Source organism: Anolis carolinensis, chromosome 1, assembly GCF_035594765.1.
Source record: "Anolis carolinensis isolate JA03-04 chromosome 1, rAnoCar3.1.pri, whole genome shotgun sequence".
NCBI classification, from domain to species: Eukaryota; Metazoa; Chordata; class Lepidosauria; order Squamata; family Dactyloidae; genus Anolis; species Anolis carolinensis.
This window is the reverse complement of record NC_085841.1, coordinates 351,665,613-351,683,989: the sequence shown is the minus strand read 5'-3', so window position 1 is coordinate 351,683,989 and position 18,377 is coordinate 351,665,613. Positions and strand designations below refer to the sequence as shown.

The 18,377-nt window shown below is 39.5% G+C and overlaps 1 protein-coding gene across 3 annotated transcripts in view; it reads right to left on the bottom strand.

Annotated features, from left to right (window-relative positions):
* The window catches only part of kif26a (kinesin family member 26A), a 212,271-nt gene that overhangs the window by 15,414 nt on the left and 178,480 nt on the right, over positions 1-18,377 (bottom strand). For all 3 annotated transcript variants that reach the window (XM_062968538.1, XM_008105041.3, XM_062968539.1), the window contains 7 exons: positions 15,134-15,343; positions 10,905-10,998; positions 9,020-9,282; positions 8,593-8,776; positions 7,370-7,529; positions 6,496-6,658; positions 1,819-5,131 (listed from right to left, as the gene is read on the bottom strand). In XM_062968538.1, the coding sequence (XP_062824608.1) occupies positions 1,819-5,131; positions 6,496-6,658; positions 7,370-7,529; positions 8,593-8,776; positions 9,020-9,282; positions 10,905-10,998; positions 15,134-15,343 (4,387 nt within the window). The remainder of the gene's footprint in view (positions 1-1,818; positions 5,132-6,495; positions 6,659-7,369; positions 7,530-8,592; positions 8,777-9,019; positions 9,283-10,904; positions 10,999-15,133; positions 15,344-18,377) is intronic.

Below are 18,377 nucleotides of genomic sequence, written 5' to 3'. Positions count from 1 at the left end.
TCAGTTTGCCTACTACGATACCAAGCAGTATTGACTTTTCTAGTGAGTCATTTCTTTTCATGATATGACCAAAGTATTAAAATCCACTAGGCAAAAGCTCTTTCTGCCCACAAAAGGATACAATTAGATATATATTATAAAGTATGCAAATATGTATGAATAACTGGGAAAAGTACACTTGTAACATGGGTTCCCCCCCCCCCATTTTCTAATTAACAAGTGTTGGTTGATAAAGAATGTTCTGTAGCTGAGTACAAAGCCATTTATTTATTACAAGAATAAAGTTATTTATGTTGCCAATGTGTAAATAGATTAGTACAAATAAACTTGTGAACACTAAGAAGGGAATGGAAGGGAGGCTGCTAATACTGCTGTCATGATTTCGTTTTTCTACTTCTATCCCACTCTCCAAAAAGAAAACATTGGAGAATGGTTCTCTGCCAAGATATACTCTGTGGAAAAAGTGGAAAGCCCTGTTAGAGAACAAACTATCATATAAGATCAGGCCCCTTATCCATTTCTGTCCAAAACTGGAGAATGCAGCATGCAGTAGTCTTTGTAGACTCTTCTGTGAAAGGAAGTGGCTCGGAACTGATTATACCAGTGAATCTCCAATCTATTTCTAATTTCAGTTGATTGTCTAAATGCACTGTAAAACTAATGAAAGCCTTAGGTTTGTAGTTAATTAGCAGATTAATCACAAAGTTTACTGTGTTGTTTTTATCAAATTCTTTTATAACCCTTTAATTTTCACTTTGGGATCTGTCAATCAAAGGTTTGTAGGAAGACTCACTAGAAAGATATTTTGAAACGACCAGATAAACACAAGATCTTGAAATGAAGGCTGAGGAATATCTTATTCCCACCCTGAGGGCTGCACTCCCTTGTGTGAAAAATCATCCTCACATCAATACACCATTTGCACTCATTGCAATCCTATTTATCCCCCCCCCCTCTTTCTATATGCCCCAGTGCTTAACCAGTTTATCCATATTCATCCGTCCATCAGTCACATACAAGCAACATCTCCACTATCCACATCTATTGGCATCCAAATCTATTCTTCCCATAGCCCCATTGACAATCACTCTTAACACAAACACTATTATCCAGCCATTCAACCACTACATGTGTTCCTTACATCCTCATTCATCTATATATCTATACCTATTAACATCCATTCACTATAGAGGTTCAAATAATATTTATAATTTATTCATTCCCAGGTTAAAAATTAGGAAGAATAATCAACCAGTTCAAATTTTGCAGATTATTTTCTCCTGGTGTGAAATATCTGGAATTATTGCACAAGAAATATTTTGCAGAGAAAGACATGCAAGGTTTGGGTGCAAGAAGCCCGATTTTCTATTTCCAATTAAGGGAGAACTCAAACTGTATTTCATCTCAGGGTTGCAATAAACTGGAGCAGACTTAAGGGCATACAACAAAGAGATAATCTCACAGTGAAGCAGCAATAACATCTTTCCCATAACGTAAGTAGTCCAAAATATCCATCACTAACAAATATCCACTTGAGAATTGCTGACAGAATTCATGAGTCAAAAGCCTCAGAACTTTCCATTTGCCTTGAATGTTAATCAAATGCTTCTTATGCTACATCCACATGCTTCTAATGGATCAATGACCTGTAGGTGTTCAACTCATCTTCTGTTTCACAAACCAGTCTAATGGCACTTTACCTATCATTTTATTGACCTCAAAGATGGTGTATTCAGAATTATCTAGAAGCCCAACTGATCTAGCATATTTGCTTTAGAAACATTTGATTAACTTATATTTGAGTTTCATTGGCATTACCTGTTGATCTTTTCTTGGGAGATCTCAAGCTTCTCATGCGACCAGGTGAGGACATGCCACTCTCACTCATGGAATCATGAGCCGAGGATGCACTGCCAGTAGCTTCACTGTCGCGAATCATACTCTCATAGCCACTGCTTCCACCACTATGGTAGAAGAGAGCTGTCCTACCCATTGCCGGAGGTAGCTCCCCACTTAGGACACTGCTATTATCACTCCCATGTCCACTGCTATAGCGTTGAGGCCTCCTTGGGGCAGTTATCTTGCTGTACGGAGAAGGAAGCATCAGGATTTGTGACTTCTCATCACTAAGATTAATTCCACTGTCGTTGCCACTATCAGAGTCTGTTGAGCCTCGGAAGTGACTCATCTTGGCTGAACTCCCTGATGCCAATTCATTAACACGAGTGTTGGCTGCCCTAATGGCCTGTTTGGTTCCCATAATGGTCCCGCGACCAGGCTTTCCAGTTACACCTTGCATTGACCTTGGAGCTGTTTTCCCACTCAACTGAGCATTCGAAGCCTTCCCAGCAGGTTGTGCTAATGATTTCACAGAGGAGCTCAGAGACTTTGATCCACTGGCTGAAAGGCCACGGCTCTTATTCCCACTGGCTACACCCTTCTGACTTGCCACACTTTTTGCTTGACTGTTTTTGCAGGGTAAAGGTGTGGTGTATGATGGAGGTGAAGTCAGACCAGAAGCAACATGGGGAACTCCCAGCCTGGGGACCAACCGACCATTTCTGCCATTGTTAATGCTTCCACCACCATTTTCCTTATTTGGATTAACTTTGGATCCAACAGATATCAAGCTATCACATCTTTCAAGGGACATGTGGCTCCCATAGCGGTGAATGGCTTCACTTTTTGATGCCTTTGACTTTAAACTTGAGGTTGCTTTGGGCAAAGAATGGTCTCCTTTGAGGTTGCATCTGCTATTAACATTTTCGCTGGCACATGACCCAGCTCTCAATCGCAAATCAACCTCATCCTCATTTTTTGCTGTAAAGGCCCTAGCAGGATCCAGTCCTACAGTTTTACCACTTCCACTGGTTATGCCCCCATTTTTCTGCTCAAGGCTTGATTTACGTACAGGGGGCATTGGAGGCACTATCCCATTGGGCCTTGGTAACAAGCTAGCTTTTTGCTGTACCTTCTTTTTGAGGCTGCTAGTGGCAAAACCAGCTTCAGAGCTTCCCCTGTCAGCTGTTACACTGTTGTTATAGGACACAGGAACTACACCAAGTGTAGTAGCTCCTCTTCTGAGTTGTGGCATTTTTGTGAGAGGTTCAGATTTTTTAGCTGTTCCACTGGAAGATTTGCTGGCCATTTCGCACCCATCAACCACCCGCTGTGAGCATGCAAGCATGGTTTGGGATTTTGTTGGTCTAACCAAGTCACCAAATTGTTGGGTGGACTTTGCGGACTGCTTCTCAGTGCTGGGCGTGTGAATATTTGGAGATGACAAAGGATCTGCAGCATTTGCTTCTGTACGAAGCAACCAGGGGTCTTCAAACATCACATGTGACTTCTGCAGTTCCTTGTAATTGCTGAGGGTGCTATTGTTGTGGGTTGAAGATGAGGTAGTCTTTGTTCTTCGGGGAAGACTGGAATGTATTGTTTCAATCACTGATGTGTTTTGAGAGTTAGAAGGCCTAACTTTTGATGATTGTTCAGTGATACAAAGAGTCTGAGATGCTTTGGTTAAATCAGAGTTTTGAGAGTTGCTGTTGGCCCCTGATGATGCTTTGCTTGAATTTATGCTCCCACTGTCCAGCTCAGAAAAGCAAAAGCCACTATCATTTAGAGTGGCTTTCAATGGAAGAGGGACATTAGGGGAACCCAAGTTAAAGGGTTCCACAGACTTGCTACAGCTGTAAGAGGATTGTGCCAGGAACCCATCACTGCCCTGCCTTCCCTCACTTTCAATTGTACAGATGCTGACTTCACTTAGCCATGAGCTGATGGAGGATCGTCTGCTGCTGCTAGAGAATGGTCCTTCAGCAAAGGGTACAACAATGTCAATGTTGACACCAGTGGCAGCAACCTGGGAAGTGTAGGCATCGAACTCATCATTTATACTGCTGATGATGCTAACTGGCCTGGAGCCAGATGCAAGGGCCTGTAGAGAACAATCACTGTTAAAGCTGATGATACTGGAAGGCCTTCCGTTATCCAAGATACCACTAATAGAGAGTTCCTCCACCACCGTAAAGACAAGTTCATCCTCCCCATTAAGCTCCACAGGCTGCTGCAATGTCACTGTTGTTGTCAGTATGTCCCGGTCAAAGCATTTGCCTCGAAAAGAAGATCTAAACCTATGCACCTCAATTCCATCTCCTTGATGCTCTGTGTTGCTGGTCCCTGAAAACCTGTTTCCTTCAGTATTAGGTTCCAATTCACTTGCAACTTGCTTGCTCATGCCTACAGGGGGAGTCCTGACTGCATTGCTGTGGTCAAACTTCAGTTGAGTTGGGTTGCTCTTCAATGGAGATTCCTGTTGATGTGGGGGTGGAGGTGCAGGGCTGGGCAAAGGTCTCTTCACATATGAAGATTTTTCTTTTACAACTGGTTCAACAACTTGATTGGACTCTTGACCCTTTATACCATTACATTTTGATAACTGGCTGGACTCAGTAACCACCTCCTTCTCTTCGTCTGAGTCTGTTCTCTTGCCTTCTGGCTTGGCTTGTGGTTTGACATGGTCGGATTTTAAGGGGGGGATCTTCTTCTCAGGGCAAGCACCATTGCGCTGGACATAAAGGCTGTGCCCCTTCTTTGGAGACCCAGTTTCTGGCACTGCTGATGTTTTTGATCCCCCAGGAGGAGGGGATAGTTTTGGTTTAGACAGTCCATTTTCTGCACTTAATGGGACTGTGCCATTAGAAGATGAAGGGGAGATCTCTCCACCAGGAAACATTACAGGTTCTTCACTCCCATCGATACAGTCCAGCCTCTCCTGCAACTCTGCAAAAGTGTTGCACTTAAAATGGTCTTTGTCAGAGCTTCTTAGAAGACCCACATTCTCTTTGCATTTCTTCTTGTTCAAGGAAGGAATTATGGGCACAAACTCTGGCGGGCCTTCGTTATCTGTCAGCTCCCGGTCTGACAATGCTGTACCATTTGGACCCACATAGATGACAGTATCACAGGATTGTTCACTGCTTGAAGAATAGTCAGGTTCACTGGAAAGGTTCAGGATAGGAATATCAGGATCTAGAGCCACAGTCCTTGGATGAAATGGTCTCAAATGAGGTCTTCGGATGTGGCCTTCTTCACATGAGCTTTCTCCTCCAGATGAGCTAGATGCATACTGTTAATTAAATAATAATAATAATAATAATAATAATTAAAATGCCTTTGGAGTGTCAAATACATTAAGAAGAGGACAGCTTAAAAGAAGTTTTTCATACTTCCTGACAAACCAAGTTTCCTGTCCTTAACAAGAAACAATCGCTAACAGTTATAAGAAACTTCTTGGGAGGTGGGGGGTGGGATTCAGTTTGAAAAAAATGTTTTCAGAACAGAAGCAATGCGCATCTGTTCATTCCAAACTGAGATAAGAAAAGGCTGATCCCCACTTCTATGGTTCCCAAATCCCTTTATCCCCAAAGCCCTGCACTCCCCAATTAAAATAAACAGAACATTTCACAACAATATATGCTTAAAATCAGTAGTTCTCAACCTTTGGGTCCTGGAGATGTTTTGGCCTTCAACTCCCAGAAATCCTAACAGCTGTTAAACTGGCTAGGTTTTCTGGGAGTTGTAGGTCAAAACACTTGGGGACCCACAGTTTGAGAACCACTGCTGTAAATCATGCAAGAAAATCCCTTAAAAATGAAAATGTGCAATACCCCTAGCCCAGTCACACAAACTTTCTAGGACTCTTCACTTTTGCCAAATACCTTTGTTTTAGTTTGCACTCCCTCTCGAAATTGTGACAGGAAGTCAGGCATTGTTACCTCCTAGCATCATCAGTTTTAGAAGGTTGGTATTGAGCTATTTTAACTTCTGTTGCTGGGAGAAAATTATGGTGCAATGAAACTAACTGGTTCTTAATAAAGACTCAAACAAAAGAGGCTAAACATAACAAGTTCCTCACTCCTATCATTACACTCCAGCGTCTCCAGAAAATCTGCAAAAGTGTTGCACTTAAAACAGTCTTTGTCAAAAAATTTTAGAAGACCCACGTTCTCATTGCTTTTCTTCTTGTTCAAGGAAGGAATTATGGGCACAAACTCTGAAGGGCCTTCGTTACCTGTCAGCTCCCGGTCTGACAATTCTGTACCACTGGATGACAGTGTCACAGGACTATTTAGCCTCAACAACTGATATGATTGTACTGTCCAATCAGTGATTCTATTGCCACATGTAATGGACAGTTAAATTGAGGTTCCACAATATAAAAGGCTTCTAAAAAGATTGTGGTTGCATTAGGTTTTGAATGAAGGCAGATGACAAAGATAACAAAAGGTAGCTTCTGTCATTTTCGCAAGAGATGTTGCAGCCATATATCATCTCCTTTCTTTGAACGTATAAGCTACAGGCTCTTTTCTGTGTGTCAAGAGCTAGGAACCCAAAGCTGCTGTCAAAAAATTCTATTGCCCCCTATTTTGAGGGAGAAAGAAGACAATTCTTGCAAAATCAAACATTGCTTCATTTCTCTTGCATGCTCACCTTGGATTTCTTCTTCCTCATCCTGTGAATACGAGAGGCGAGCTGAATTGTCGTGAGACTTTCTGCATAATTTGCTGGGGAATCTGATATGTGAGCTAGCATGGTTGTTCTGCAGTTGATGTTCCCAAGCGATTCTCTCAGCAGCATTGTCAGTTTGTTGTCCCTATGGAACACAACAGAGGCACCAATGACATTCTGAAATAGCTACAGTTCTTTCTGTAGTCCTTTGAAACATGCTACTTCCGTCTTATAGCAAACTCACAAAGGAAAAACATGCAGGCTTGCATGAAACCCAGAGATGATGTTTCAGGAAAAATAATGCAGTTCAGCCCAAATTCCACGAAAAAGATCAAGGCATCATTTATTTCAGATAAAGAAATATATGATTGCAGATGTCAAAATCATATTACACAAAGAGACCTAGAAAGGATCCCTAGAGTAATATGGAGACCTACTGTATATGTTCTACATATAATAAACCTAAGCTAATTGATAACTGCAAAGTTTACAAACCCTGTCAAAACAAGGTATTTCGAGAACAGAGTTAGCCCTCCATTATCCACAATTCTGCATCCATGGATTCAACCAATCATGCCTTGAAAATGCCACCACCACCCCACCACCACCAGTAAAAATTTTGAAAAGCAAACCTTGATTTTACAATTTTATATAAAGGGCAACATTTTGCTATGCCATTATATCTAATGAAACTTCAGCATCCATCGATTTCAGTATCCATTGGGGGCTCCTGGAAGCAAACCCCAGAAGATGGTTTGGAAAAGAAAGCAAGTCAGGCTGTACAACAACCTACAATGCCTTGAAAAGCAAGGAGCTGTGATTGATTGAATGATAATTAATACAATATTGCACTTACTTGTATGGGACATGCTTGGCACCGTTGATTAAGGCCAGAATGACACTGCCTAAGGCAGACAGGGAAAGGCAAAGGGGACCTGCTCCATCTCGGATCTTGCTTAGCATCTTCTCACAACTTCCCAAGTCAATGAGATGTAAACGGCTGCGTCCACCAGACACTGAAATGGCAAAAGAAGCACAGGTTACTTACTGATCCAACTCTAACAGAAATAATAATGCCATAGAAATTAAATAAGGATGGGTGCAAATATGAAAAATATATTAGCTAATCATCAGATCAATAAAATGGTGAACAATGTGGGAGTGTAAGAAGGTAAAAAGGTTTTGGAAAATAATACAGAAGGAAATGGAGACCATATTACAAATAAAACTAACCCTAAAACCGGAATATTTTCTATTAGGGCTAACGGACTTTTTCACGGATACAAACAATGAAAAACTGTTTATATATATGACAAGTGCAGCCAGAATCACGATTGCGAAACTCTGGAAAACAGCGGAAACGCCGTCATTAGAACAATGGCTTTTGAAACTGATGGATATAAAAAATATGGACACATTAACGCAGATAATCTCAGTAAAAACAGACACAAAAACAGACTGGGACAAATTAAGTAAATATCTCAAGGAAAAAGAAAAGAAAATTGGAAACACAGAAGTAGAAACTGTTTAAGTGATGACACTCTCAGGTTCTTAGAAAAAGGTTCGGGAAAGAATTTGGAAAATTAAGAATAAAAATGTCGAGCAGGGGATCTGGAAGGGAATCCAGAGAGAGGAGGGAGGGTCGAGCGAAATCAGGGTTTTATATATTCCCCCCCCCTTTTTTTTTCTCTTTTCCTTTTTTTTCTAATTATTGTTTGTTCGTTACTATTCTACTTTGTCCTCTTTGTAATCACATGCGACTCTCCTCTTTTATTGTATCACTATAACTATAAATAAAAGTTTTAAAAAATAAAATAAAATGGTGAACAAAGACATTGCTATTTTTTCACCTGGGAGAATATCTCTCTAGAAATCTCTAGGTCCTCCAGCACAACTTGATGGTCAACTTCTGTCAAAACCTCTGGAGGACTTAAAGATTCCAAGAGAAAACATTTAAAACAAATCCATGAATAATCAAATCCATAAATTCAAACACACAAATATAGAGGGCTGATTGTATTTCACAACAATTTTAAAGTCACCAAGAGAACAAAGCAAAACTGTGACAATTCAACATACTTCCTCCTTTGCCACTCTTCTCCATCCGGTACTGATATACATGGAGGGTAAAGAACATGTGGGAATTCCTCCGATCCTCTTCATCACACCCCGGTTTGCTAGTACTTCTGGCTGCCAAGGCTGCATCAAGGAAGAAGGCAGCCTTCTCTGCAGTTGGGGCCCTTAATTCACTTTGATTTTGAAGCTGCGATATAAACAAGAAAATGATTAATTTAAAACAGGGTGAATCATCCCCCTTGTCTCAGAATGAAGCAAGCCTCAAGGATGCTGATAGAAACAAAAGTGGACACTCTGGGACTGGGGATTAAAAGTGAAAAAGCAATTAAAATACCATCTTTTAAAAAGTGGTTTGAAACTGTTGTCAGATAAAGTATTTTTCAACAAAGAAAAATATCAGGATTAAAATGAGAAAGCCAGTCTTCCAAACCTGCGTCCCGCATATCGGATCCTCTCGGAGATAAACCCCTGGAGACTGCCCGTCTTGAAGGCTGCCAGTGGCTACTTCAGCTAGCAAATCCTGCAGATTTTCATCTTTGCCACTGATCTCCACAGCAGACACTCGAATTGAGAAACGAGTCCCAGTCTTCTCCTTGCGTTCGTTGATGAGCTTGAAGAGCCATGAGATAGCGCAGGGAACAATCCCGAGGCTCTGCGTGGAGCTATCTTTTCCAAACATTGTATACGATTTGCCTAGAAGGAAAGGCAGGGAGGGGGAGAAAAGGCATTGGCTCATCAAATACATAGCAAGAGTTTGGGTGCCAGCTTGCGCCCATGACGCAGAGCATATCTCTTCTTGCTAGGACAACACAGGGAAGAGTGCTATCGGTTTACTCTTGTTTTCCTCACCAATTTCTGTATTTCATTTTCTCTATGGGTATTATTAGAAATATTTCTACACTGGGCAAAGTTTCCCCAAAGCAGAGCCAAAAATGAAGCAACAAAATACAAAACATATTTCATTAAAGCAATGCAAACTATTTAAAACAACCAAAACAGTCAAAACTAAGCAAAACAAAAAACACGGGATGAATCTAAAACACACAATAGCAATCTTCCATTCGTACTGAACTGTCATCCCCAGTAACCTTAACTGGAATATTCAATTCTGGGGAGTACTGGGTGAGGCAGTTCAACATCATCAGAACGGCCACATGATTCCCATCCTGGTTAGAATTAATACAGTTTGACACCACTTTAACAGCCACGGCTCAATGCTATGAAATCATGTGAGTTGTAGTTTAACATGATCTTCAGCCTTCTCCACAAAAGAGTGCTAATACCTCACAAAATGACAACAAGGATTCTACAGCATTGAGCAATTAAGGTGGTGTCATGCTGCATTAATTCTAGAGTGTAGATACACTCGCAGTTAAAAACAACCCAGAACACTCTGACCAGAACTACCCACACACACCAGAGTAAAGCACCATAAAACTGCACTGTCTGGAGCATACCACCAATTTTCCAATGTTGATTTTATGCCCTTGGAACTTTCTATAGGCTTATCGAGAACCTTCATAACAACTATGTCTGTCTCTTTTCTTGCCTGAGGAGCACTTCTACACGGATGGAGCAGAACTTCTGCCTATGCTAAACCTCCCCAGGTAGCCATCTACAATGGTGATGGGTAGATTAAGGAGTACCTTCTAAGAGTCTGCAGCATTTTCATTTCAATTCTGAAGTCAGATTTCCAGTATCTATTCATTCAAGTGGCCATATTACTCCCATAAATTTAATGCAGTCCTCTCCACAAGCAGGGGATAAGCACTGGCCCATAGGCAAATATTTTCTGGCAAGCAACAATATTACACAGGGCCTTGGAAAAAGGCACCCCATTCAAACATGGTTTTAGATTACAGTTAATAACACACACTTTAGCAGTGAATGGAAGAGAACAGATGTAAAAAGTGGCTTTTACATCTTTCATTATTAATCCTCAGGTATTTACTCAATTAATTTTTCCAGGCTGGCTAAATTTTTTTGCCTAAAGCTAATTAATTTCTCAAGGCCTTTTGGATCTTTTGAATTTTGTCACACCTGTCGCTACAAAAGCGAGCTTCTGAAGACACTAATATATATCCAGAGCTGCTTTTTACTTTCTTGCCTCAAATGGATTTCTAAGAAAAACATACATTACATAGGCACGCACACCTTAAGGTCCCATTGTAGAAATAAAGCAGAAGAAGTTTGCAAAGCTAATTAAAAAGAAATTCTAATCTATTCATATACTCCAGGTTTATTGTTCCAGGAGCTGACAGCATGTAATTACCAGGCTGACATAGTAATTAACTGTAATGAATTTGGGAGCTCACCAAGCTTGACATGGCCAAAGCAAAAGATGCAACCATCTGCACCATTCACGACAGACTGGATTACTTCTGCTACCGTTCCAGAGCACACCTCAGCCTAGAAGAGAATTTGAGAAAGGGGTTACAGGGCATCTATCGGCATGCGCGTTGCCATGCCTTTGGCATAAAAAAGAATGGTTCTGAAAAAAAATGTTTTTGCACATTTCACAGTATTAGTCATATTATTCTAGTGTCTATATTCCATTTTCTTCCCTGTAATAAAAGGGGAAGAAAATGGACTATATAAGCCCGCAATAGTTTCCTATCCCATTATCCCAGCTCCCATGGAGTATCAATTTTATGACCTTGGTAACAAAGGAAATGCTATCTGTCGAAGCGTAGGACTAATATAATATCTCAGGCATGCTTCTCAGTAATAGCGGCAAAGGAGCTTCCCTAGGCATTGGTTTAAGGGAGGGGGATGAATTCAAAATTTCTGAATAAAAGCCTTTTGAAAGATGTTAGCTTTAAGAACCACATCCTTTGACAGAAAAAGAGGAGCACTTTGGACAATTTGCCTCACCTCAATCACTTCTACATCCTCTCCTCATGCTTTTATGTTTCAACTGTTTGCATGTTTCCCCAAATATGGATTGAGTGTGCATTTCCCCATTGGGAAAATATACTTTTCCCCAGTTCAAACAAGACTCAATCATAGGAAATAAAGAACAAAAGTTGTTTATAGTTACTTTTTTTCACTGCCTTTTGTGTCTTCTTCATTTCTAACTAGCTGTTATGTTTTCCTTAAGTGGTCAGAGTATCATTCGAACAACAGCATCTTCTGATGCAAATGTTTTTGGTCTTAAACAAGGAAAAGTACCTAGTTTCTTAACCACAGTTAGACATAGAGATGTATGCTTTCATTTATTTTATTCCCATATGCAAGAATAAATAACAAGCAATTTTCTTCCCCATTCTCTAAGAATATAAGAGTTTGTGTGAAATTTTAAATTACATTCAGGACTTTTTGGAGAAAATGTACAGGGATTGGAGAGGGGGGAAGAGTGCTTAACTGTACAGAAATATGTTTTGGGACCAAAAATATGTGCTACACAAAACACATGGTTTCTTCCACGGTAAATATATGCAAGAATCGATGTATATTTATACATTTAGAGTAATAACACCTTTTCACTGTAATCAATGTATTTTCTATCCAAAATATGCTTTCTGCCAAGAAGGTTGCTTTCTGTGCAACAACATCATGTAAATTTGGGGGCACATGATTTTTTTCCCCAACTAAAGTCCTGAAATATAAATGACTCTTGCAATTTGTCTCATTCTCCTCAGCAGAGTATCTTGAATATAATTTTCTCTCTCTCAAGGATGTGAATATTAATGAATATTCTTCACATTACCACTTAAGACATCAAGGATATTAACTCCTTGGATGTCTCTTTCAAGATATATAATTCTTCAACAGAAAAGATATGAGTTTGTAATGGATAAATGGGAAAGATATATTGTTTAAGTTTCAGTCTTTACAAAAGGGTTACATTTGATTTTCCATATGCGACAATGCAATAAATGTATGATGCCTTATATGCAATGCAATGTAATGGAAGTCATGCCTATGATTTTCCCTAGGGGAGTGTATATATTTGTGCATGTAACAAACAGCCTAAAACAACCTTCTCATTCTCCTATCTGAATATCCTCAGATTCCAAAACTTAAGAATGCTTAAGTAGAATATTTATTTTAACTCTGCCTGTCTAGATTTCACTGTGATTACAAGTTGGAAGGACTTGGATAGAAACAGAGTTGAAAAAAGAAACACACTGTGCATGTACAGTAGTCCACACCTTGTGTGCTTATATCACTGACAATATTCCAATCCTGGTTAGTTACAGAAAAGAAATCACACAATATACAATTTCTGAGAAAATCCATTAGTTTTTTGCTCCTGTGAGAATTGCAGCTCTTCTCACAGGAAAAAGGGTGGTCTGCTGAGAGTGCCAGAGGAGAGCATCACCCTCCAAATGTGAAAGGGCCTGTGCTTTGATACTGTAGACCTTGACACTACTAAAATACTGGTCAACTGCTATATTTGCAGATGATATGAGACCGTACAAGAACAACAGCAAAATGTTTGCCCAATTAGAATCACAGCAGGCACAATAAATGAATAATCATGTACATGGGGAAATTACTGGAAAAGCTTAGACCCAAGATTGGGATATTATCTATTCTAAATCTTTTTTAATGCCAGAAAATTAATATTTTGGAAATATTTTTGCTTTAAAGCCAGTCATATACACAAGCTGGTATGATACTTAACATTTTAAAGTCAGATTTGGATTTCAAATTAGGTTTGGGCCCAGCTCTATGATTAACCGAAATTAGAAGGCCAACATTTAATTGTTTGTTTGTTGGCAGTGCTTACATCTCAAATTCAAAATTAATCCGGGCTTTATTCTGCTCTCTACTGTTACTAAAAGGAATCTTCCCTATACACAGTTGCAAAGCCAGATTTTTGGCAGAGGAGAGAGGGATTTGGTTTATGACATTTGACTTGCAATTTAGAGCAGTTCCCTTGGCCTGTGCACATCTGTCTCCCTATTTGCCCTTCTATTTATTTACATCATTTTTAGCCCGCCCTTCTCACCCGGAGGGACTCAGGGCAACTTACAACAGTCAGCAAATTACATTGCCCAAAATACATTCAATAAAACAACGACATATCAATAAACAATAAAACAGTACCACATCAATTAAAACTCTAATTAGACTCTATTAAACCATGAATTATAAAATTTAAAATGCATGTATAGTTAAATTCGTCCACTAACACCTTCGTGTGCACCTTGATTCACATCTACACTCTCTCTTTGTCCACATTCTGATTTCCTCCCTGAATTCCAGGTTCTGAAAAGGTCTATGGGGCTACACCTTGAGGCCCTTCAAATCCCCAGGCTTTCATTTTACTTTTATGCTTGATTTTTCCCCTAAACCAAAAAATATGGCAGTTTGGGCAAGTATCCTCAAGATTCGGAAGTAGAATAAGACTGCAATGCCACACCCTCCCCCCCTCTCCAAAAAAAGAGAGAAAGAAATAGAAACAAGCTGAAAATCAGCTCAAAACTAATCTGGAAGGACATGGCATTGCTTCTAGTTTCACTGGGTCAGCATATGCAGCCTCCCAATTAAAATCAATACGCATAGTGGCCAAAGTCGCAACCCATGCTAATCCAAAATATATCCTAATAAATGGACAGAGTTGCTATGAGGATAAACTGGGGAAAAGAAGAGCCAATAATATTTCCATAGACTCGCTGTAGGAAATGCAAGTTATAAATTAACATGAATAAAGAAGTAAGTAAAGCAAAAACTTGTACATTGGTGGGTATCCCTCAGGGAGATAGGGCAGAATACAAATAAAGTTTATTTATTATATTTATTATATTTCCTGTCTAAGAAAGCCCTGCCCATCTATCACTTTATTTATATCCCACCTTTTTACCAGGCTGGGACTCAAGGCAGCTTATAAAGGACAAAATAACAAAAAAGACAAGCCATCAAAACCATTTTTGTTAAATCAGTTTTCAAAATCTTTCTGGAAAAGAAAGATCTTAACCTGCCACTGAGAACAAAGAAGGAACCATCTTAACATCCCAACTCTATGAAATTCATACCATCATCATAAACTGACATGTGATTTGAAAGAAGCTACTTGACTTTAATGATAAAGTCAGCTTTTTGAGAAGACTAGTCTACCATTACTCATCTTCCTAGTAAGAAACGACTGTATATTTTGGAATAGAAAATAAAAATCACAACTCTATTCTGTCCTTATTCAGCTTGGCACTAGATGCTGTCAGAGATAATCAGATGCCTATAAATGCTCTAGCAAAATTGAGAATTAAGAAGACTAGATCATTTTGAAAGGTGAGTCACAGTTATGTGTGTGTATCTGTTGCTTTAAGTAGCATACAGAAGTACAGGGTAAATGCATCACTGAGTAGAATTATCTTGGCAGATATTGCTTCTTAATTTCACATCTGGGCTAAATTAAAACAGCGTGAGACCTTGCGAACTGTCTATTAATTAGCATGCCTTCCCAGTAATTAAACCAACTAATTCAAAGGAGAGAGAGGGAAAAATCCCTCTAAAAGCTGCAAAGAATTCTCTTGCTGGATCTAAAATGCCATGGCAGCAGCCCAAACTATTAGCATTATATACTTGGCTCTGGTACCTGAGACGCATCCTGGGGGAATACCGCATCAAAGGCAAACATCTTTGGGACCGCCACAGCTCCTCTTCGGTGACCTGCATTGGAAGGACCGTTCGTAGATGGGTCGTAAAGAGTAATCTGCTTTTTCCGTGGATCTACCTTCAAAAAAGACATGGATTCCGACGTGTCATGTGTTCCTTCTGATGGACAGATTCTCACCATCACTTTTACCTGAGAGTCATTAAAAACAACAACAAAAATGTTTAAACATAGTAGAAACTGAATCTCTTTCACACACACACAATTTCCTTTGTTTCTCAAAAATGTAAACTCCTGCCATACATCGCCTCTTAATCTGTGTGATCTATGCATTGTTGGCAGTGATTGACATTAGCTCTTCAAAGAAGAGATCTTTCACAGCGCTATCTGGAAATACCTGAGGGCCAAACCTAACAATTTTACATGTGCTTGTCTAACATCCCTTCCCCTGAAGCAATGGTGGGGGACCGCTAAGGACGGCATTTTGGGAGAGGGGGAATCCAAGAACTTGGATCACAAAATACCTGCTTATCTTGCTTTTATTGTCAATTACTAAGCTTTATGGATGAAGATCACAAAAAGAGATTTAAAAGTTTCATATTCATATTTCATGGGTTGCACATCACCTGTCATCCTAGTCTAGAACTTTCTCTGGGCGTCCAATAGAAATATTTTCTATTCTTCTCAGAGATGTCATGTGTTGAGCCTGGGATCTTTTGCATGAGGAACATATTCTTTGCACTAAGATACAGCCTTTCCCTTCAGAAATGACAAAACATCCCATGTGTTCATCTCCACCACATATTTACCAGCAATAGACTGGATGACCACAAAATGTATTCAAGACCGGTGTTTTTGCATACACAAAAAGAGGAACACACACACTCAAAATAAGTATCAGTACTGCAGTGCATATGACACCGTGCTCAAACAAAATGGTATCTGAGGTATAGGTAGTATTTTAAAATGCGCAGCATCTTACATCTTCCTTCCAAAGAACAAAGAGGTTAAATATCTAAAGAAGTCTTTGGTACTAGAAACACTTTGCTTCTAGGAATACGGCATGCTTCAAATCTATTAGCTCTAGAAAGTGGCTAACTTGTTTTAGTTGTTGATTCTCTCCTTGCTTCATCTTGCCCACCACCATCACCTCTGCTGATATGAATATGAAAAGACAGTCCTAGAAAATAAGTGAACCTTAAAAGAAAAGAAGTAGTTGCTTCAAAAGGGAAAAAGTGAATTGTAGGTGACATATTCAAGGCCATCTTCCCATAAAAGCTGCATGAAGCTACTAGAAGTGCGTGCTAGAGAGCTTCTTCCGACCTTGACATATTGCCGAAGGGGCGAGAAAACAATCTTCTCTGTAGAAAAATACACAAAGAAGAGGAAGCCACTTCAAAAATGCATCGAATTATAAGAAACCAAGAAACACTCACAGTTCTCCAAATATGTCAGTAAACTGTATTTTCCTATCTACCAGGCTTTACAGTTAGCACTCATGTGGCCCTCATGGTTTAATCTTCACCTGGCCTTAGGAAAAGGTTATCTTCAATAACAACAATATGCTTTTATGCTTTCAGAACAATACAAGTTATAAAATACTGTGAGCCTATATGGGCTATCTCTCAGTAGTTAAGAGACTATGATCAAAATAATAGTGGCTGACCACCACGCTGACATGGCAAAAAAAAAGGTGTGCAACATGAAGACAGCACCTCTGAGCATATATTGAGAAAAATCTCCTTTCTTCATCACAGCAGGACATACCCCCTTCTAGAATTACAGCCAGCAGGATTGTTTTTAAAGGGATTATGTTTTATTTTTAAGAGTTAATCATTGCAGCTCTCTTGCAGATGGAACAAACTGCTTCTCACTAAGATTTCTACGACATGCACAACATACAACTACATAATTATCAAAGCTCTGTAAGGTATATTGAGGTGCCATAAACTATTCGGTTCTGTTCATAAGATCCTTATGGTAGTGAGCAAACTGCATGTGTGATTTATCAAAGGAAATAAAAAGAAGTTATTTTTTTAAATCTCAGGTTGATATATAATTAGATCTGACTACAGCATGTATTTCTAGTCACAGAGTCCACTGAACCAAAATATTTAACTATATACCTATAAACTAAATATCTTATCATATACCATCATTTACATTTACTCATAATTTTTTTCCTCGGTTCATAACAGAATCCCAATTGTGTCCAGTTCTGTGCACCACGGTTCAGGGAAGATTCTGACAGACTGGAACATGTCCAGAAAAGTATGACCAAAATGATCCAAGGTCTGAAAGTCAACCCTATGAGGAGCAGTTTAGTCTGGATTCACCTGATCCCACATTATCTGCTTTGAACTCAATTATATGAGTTTACACTGTTATATCATCCACTTCAAAGCAGATAATCTGGGATCAGAAATTGGGGGACCCTTCTACACATGCATTATAAGACAGGTTAAATCAGGTTAACGGGGTGGCTAGACATTTAGCCAAAATGTGGGAGGAATTGGGTTAAGGGCCAGACAACATGTGTTTAAAAGGTGCCCTTTAAACCTGATTTCTCCTGGAAAAAGTGCACTTTTCCATGCCTGTGTATCCCTGCAGGCATGGAAAATGCATGCTTTCTTTCCCTCTCCCCTGTCTGGATTCCTCCAGAGTACATGTGTGTGTGTCAAACACAAAACAGCTGATCAGCTGTTAAACGCAGACACATTTGGCTCGGGGAAGCAGAATAGAAAAGGAAGTACAAATTATGTCTTTTACACTTTTTAAACTTAAAGAGAGCTTGACTTAAGAACTGAGGGGAGATAGAGATGCGAGGGAAGTTTTTTTAAAAAAAAAATCGCTCCATTATGTGCTGGATTGAACATGCATGTTTCCAAACCACAGAAAAGGGAATTCCACCTGAATATTAGGAAGAACTTCTTGATAATAAGAGCTGTTTGACCACAGAACTCATTGACTTGGAGTGTGGCAGAATCTCCTCCATTAGAGGTTTTTAAAGAAGTTAGATTGCTATCTAATGGGAGTGTGTTGATTCCTAATAGGAGGGGAGGCTTGTGATCTTTTCTAACCATATGATTCTATTATTCTATTTTCTTAACTCACCTCTCTAGAATGAAGTCCCTATTTGCCTCAAAAACGATTCCACACAGGAACTTCACATCCCATTCTCTCAGTCAACCTCCTAATGTGCACAAATATTATCTGTCAGTCATTT